This window comes from Aspergillus novofumigatus (genome assembly GCF_002847465.1).
Source record: "Aspergillus novofumigatus IBT 16806 chromosome Unknown P174scaffold_4, whole genome shotgun sequence".
In the NCBI taxonomy this organism is placed as follows: domain Eukaryota; kingdom Fungi; phylum Ascomycota; class Eurotiomycetes; order Eurotiales; family Aspergillaceae; genus Aspergillus; species Aspergillus novofumigatus.
The window spans coordinates 2870568-2874433 of NW_020194277.1; the positions used below are offsets into that span (position 1 = coordinate 2870568).

General features: G+C 35.2%; 1 protein-coding gene across 1 annotated transcript; it reads left to right on the top strand.

Moving 5' to 3' along the window:
- The first annotated feature begins 716 nt into the window (after positions 1-716).
- P174DRAFT_441798 (DUF689-domain-containing protein) lies at positions 717-2012 on the top strand. Its single transcript, XM_024827416.1, has 4 exons — positions 717-1271; positions 1307-1461; positions 1571-1800; positions 1869-2012. The coding sequence occupies exons 1-4, from the start codon at positions 808-810 to the stop codon at positions 1944-1946; spliced, it is 927 nt and encodes a 308-aa protein (XP_024683095.1). The 5' UTR covers positions 717-807; the 3' UTR covers positions 1947-2012.
- Positions 2013-3866: the final 1854 nt, after the last annotated feature.

The following is a 3866-nucleotide window of genomic DNA, read 5'->3' on the forward strand; positions in this document are numbered from 1 at the left end:
TGTTAACTATTATTTTTATAGTATTCTAATAGGCTAATTAGGTTTTAAAGAGTAATTAGAACTATAAGATTAGCTATAGAAAGTCTAATATTAACTAGTAAGATTAGTATAAAGGGAGTAAATAACTATATATTATCTAAGTAAGAAGAACTAAATACTAAGTTATAGAATACTAAGTAACTTAGAGATAATTATAGTTGTATATTATATAATCTAGTGTGTATAGTAGTCTTCCAGTCCGCCATAGCCCTTAACACTAGTGGTAAATACATTGGATTTAAACATTTGATGTGCCACTGTATGTGAAATTTTATTCTTTTTTAAAGTAGATATTACTAATTAAAGCCTTCCCTCTTGCTCTGCCAAATTTTAAGAGATATATCATGGTTTTGATGGCATTTTAGTTGATTTGGATAGCTTCAGGATTCAAACATGGTGAAATTCAATGAGGGGTGCACCACTCAGTCAGGTGGACTGCTTGCCTGGGAAATACATTACCTTCACTGGTGCTTTGATACATGCTTGGCAGGTGAGTTGGGTGGTAAGTCTTGCAGCTAGCAGGGCCTCTTTCCCTACCTTATGACATACAGGCCTGCCATGGTAAAATTTACACAAGTGGAAAAAAAGTTAATACTAATCATTATTACTAATCAGGTCTTAACCATCTACTCTTGTTTGATAGTTATTCTGAGGAATCTAGATTAATAATACAAAGGTTTAGAAAAGAGATGGCCATGCCAGTCTTCACTCACAATAAGAATAGAAGATCCTAACTTTGTTAAATACAAACAACCGTCCAGGTATTCAATGGCTAAACAAACTCTTTTACTATCACCCCCATCCCTCTCGTCCCAACCTGCGAAATTAAATGAGACACTTCAGTCATACAATCGCAATGCAACTGATCTTCAGATGCTGGATCGTTTGGCCCTTGGTCTTGCGTCATTGCCAGACTCAACATACTCTAGTATCGTCATCCTAGCAGGTGGAGATAACTCCTTTTCTGAGAGTCTGAAACTTATAAACCGCCAGACATTCAATCAAATTTTTGGGTCTCTCAGAAGAGGTGGGTATATTTACGGTCAGGATGCAGTTTCCGGGGTTGCCTTTGATCATGACGAAGCGATTCTTGCCGGACTTATACATGTTGGCAATGGCAAATACCTGAAACCCGATATCGAGGAGATGCAGGCTGTTCCATTGCGGCTTGGAAGGAAAAATTACCATCTTGCTGAGGCACCCAGTTTAGAGGAATCAGCTGCAGAACATCCGTTCCCTCCTGAGGTTTCGGGGGTAAAGCCGCCAGTGGTGATGATAGGGTCGCTGTTGGCGGGTCTCAAAAATTCCGTGAGAACATTGTATCAGCAGCTACAATGGACAATAATGAGACTTCTGATGATGAACTTATCAACGAGGACAATCTTCTGGATGACAGTGAGCTTTCAGCGCCAATCATACAGCGTAAGTGTTCTTCTTTTGCGTGATATGATTATGGTTTAGGCATCATTATGGCCCTCGTCGTTCGGCTTGAGTTTATGTGTCAGTCAAACCCAACTAACAGGTGGACCAGCACCAGAATGCCGTCCCAAAGCGGGGAAGCGCCGCAGAGCTTGTAAGGATTGTACTTGCGGGCTCGCGCAGAAATTACAGGAGGAGGATGCAGTCAAGAGGGCTGATGCTGACGAGCAACTTGACGCAATGAAGTTGTTACATGATGATTTGGCTGAGGTTGACTTCACGGTGCAGGGAAAGGTCGGGAGCTGTGGAAACTGCTCATTAGGTGATGCTTTTCGCTGTGAGGTATGGAATATCTAAATGTCCCTTTTTTCATCGGCATGATATCTGACCATGTGGGTTATCATTTATAGGGCTGTCCTTTTATTGGCCTCCCTGCATTTCAACCTGGTGAGGAAGTTCGGCTTCTTAATAATGATGTTCAGCTATAAGTATGTCACTACTTATAGCTATTATCATCATGTAATAATTATTAGGTGCAATGTGCAATGATTGACATCTTAATTCCTGATTGTATGAAGGTGAACTGGAGTACAGATCCTGCTGCATTCTCAGAAGCACCGTAAACACGGGCTGGAGTGTATTTAGATCTACCTAGTAACACTGGTATTGGACTGCTGGTTTGCTGGTACATGTATTATATTCTGACACTCCTACCTTAAACTTTTCTCCTCTTAGGTTGCCAATGATGTGGTTCAATGGTTGTATATATTCCCATAGTGTTATTTTGAGATGTATTTTGTAAGTAAATGGACTATGTATTGGGCCATTTATTATATGTCTAGGATTGGCCATAGGGCTTAGAGTTGATTAGGCCTGGTATGTATGAGTTAGTGTGGTGGGACTATGGGAGCATGCATGGGTATCCTAGAATGTGGTAGGGTCAGCTCTTTATGCCATGGGGAAGATGGTTTTTCATTCTTAGCTAGTAGCTATCATTGATAAGTGGTGACATCCACATGTGATGTTGTTGGACATACAACATTTGCCACAATACAAAAGGAAAAAAAGAAAAAAAAGAAAGCTTGGAGCTAAAGGAATGTCGTCACATGTAAATCCACATCAAAAGAATGCAGGGTGTGTCTCCTTAGCTGCATGCAAATCCATAAGTAATTGCATTACATGTTTTCTTGCCTTACCTGCAAGACCAATTAGTAGGGTCAGCTCTTTATGTCATAGGGAAGATGACAGGGAATCAGCATACCAGTAAACTTATTAAACTAGTTTATAGATTTTTTATTTAGAGTTTAAATAAACTATATAGTAGTCCCTTTATCTAGTTTATTAATTAATTTATATAGGGTCATATCTAGGTTATACTATACTTATAATACTAGAGCGAACTTAGTTTCTCCCTCCCTATATTATTTAGTAAGAGATATAATTAAAGCTATATATAATAAGAGAGGTCTCTTAGTAATAATATCTATAACTATATAATAAGTATTATCTAGTCTCTACCTTACTTAGCTTAGTAGGAGCTTAAATCACTTTTTAAGGGCTATATACTAATCTTTAATATTAGTAGAGACGTAGAGTAGATAAGACTATATTTAGTAATACTATTTAGTTTAGAATTCTACTACTTTAAAGCCTTTCTATAAAAGTAGGTATTAAGATTCTAGCTAATCTTAGTAATCTACTAAGACTATATAGCTACTCTAATATAATTAGTAAATACTATAGCTAAATAGTAAAATATCTTATTATTCTTATTAATTATCTCTCTACCTCCCTATAAGAAAGATATATTAGAATAGAAGAATCTAATATTAGCTATATACTATACTCCTCTATTTAGTCTATCTTAATTCTTAATACTATTACTTAGTCTTTCTAGATTTATCTCTTATCTAGTATTACTATTAGTATAGTAATATAGTAGTTAATAACTACTCTTATTACTTAAGCTACTATTATAATTATTATTATAGCCCCTTTATTAGTATCTATATCTAGAATAATAATAATTAAAGGGATAACTATCTTCTATATTTTAGTTATTATTTAAACTACTAAGATTTATATTACTTTACTACTTTTAAGCCTTAAGCTAAGTATTAATTAAGGTCTATATAGATATCTATTATCTATTAAATTATAGTACTAAGCTATTCTTTTTATCCTTCTATAAAAATATGATTTAGCCTATTAGAACTATTTAGAGCCTATCCTACTATATTTATAATTAGGGAATTAAATATTAGTAGATCCTTAGATAATAAACTCTAGGCAGAACTTTATAGATATTCTAGAGATTTTAGAGATTCTAGAATAGATAAAGGTAAGTCTAGTTACTTCTTAGTATTTCTAGATAACTCTATATTTAATCTATAATATATAAAAGATAA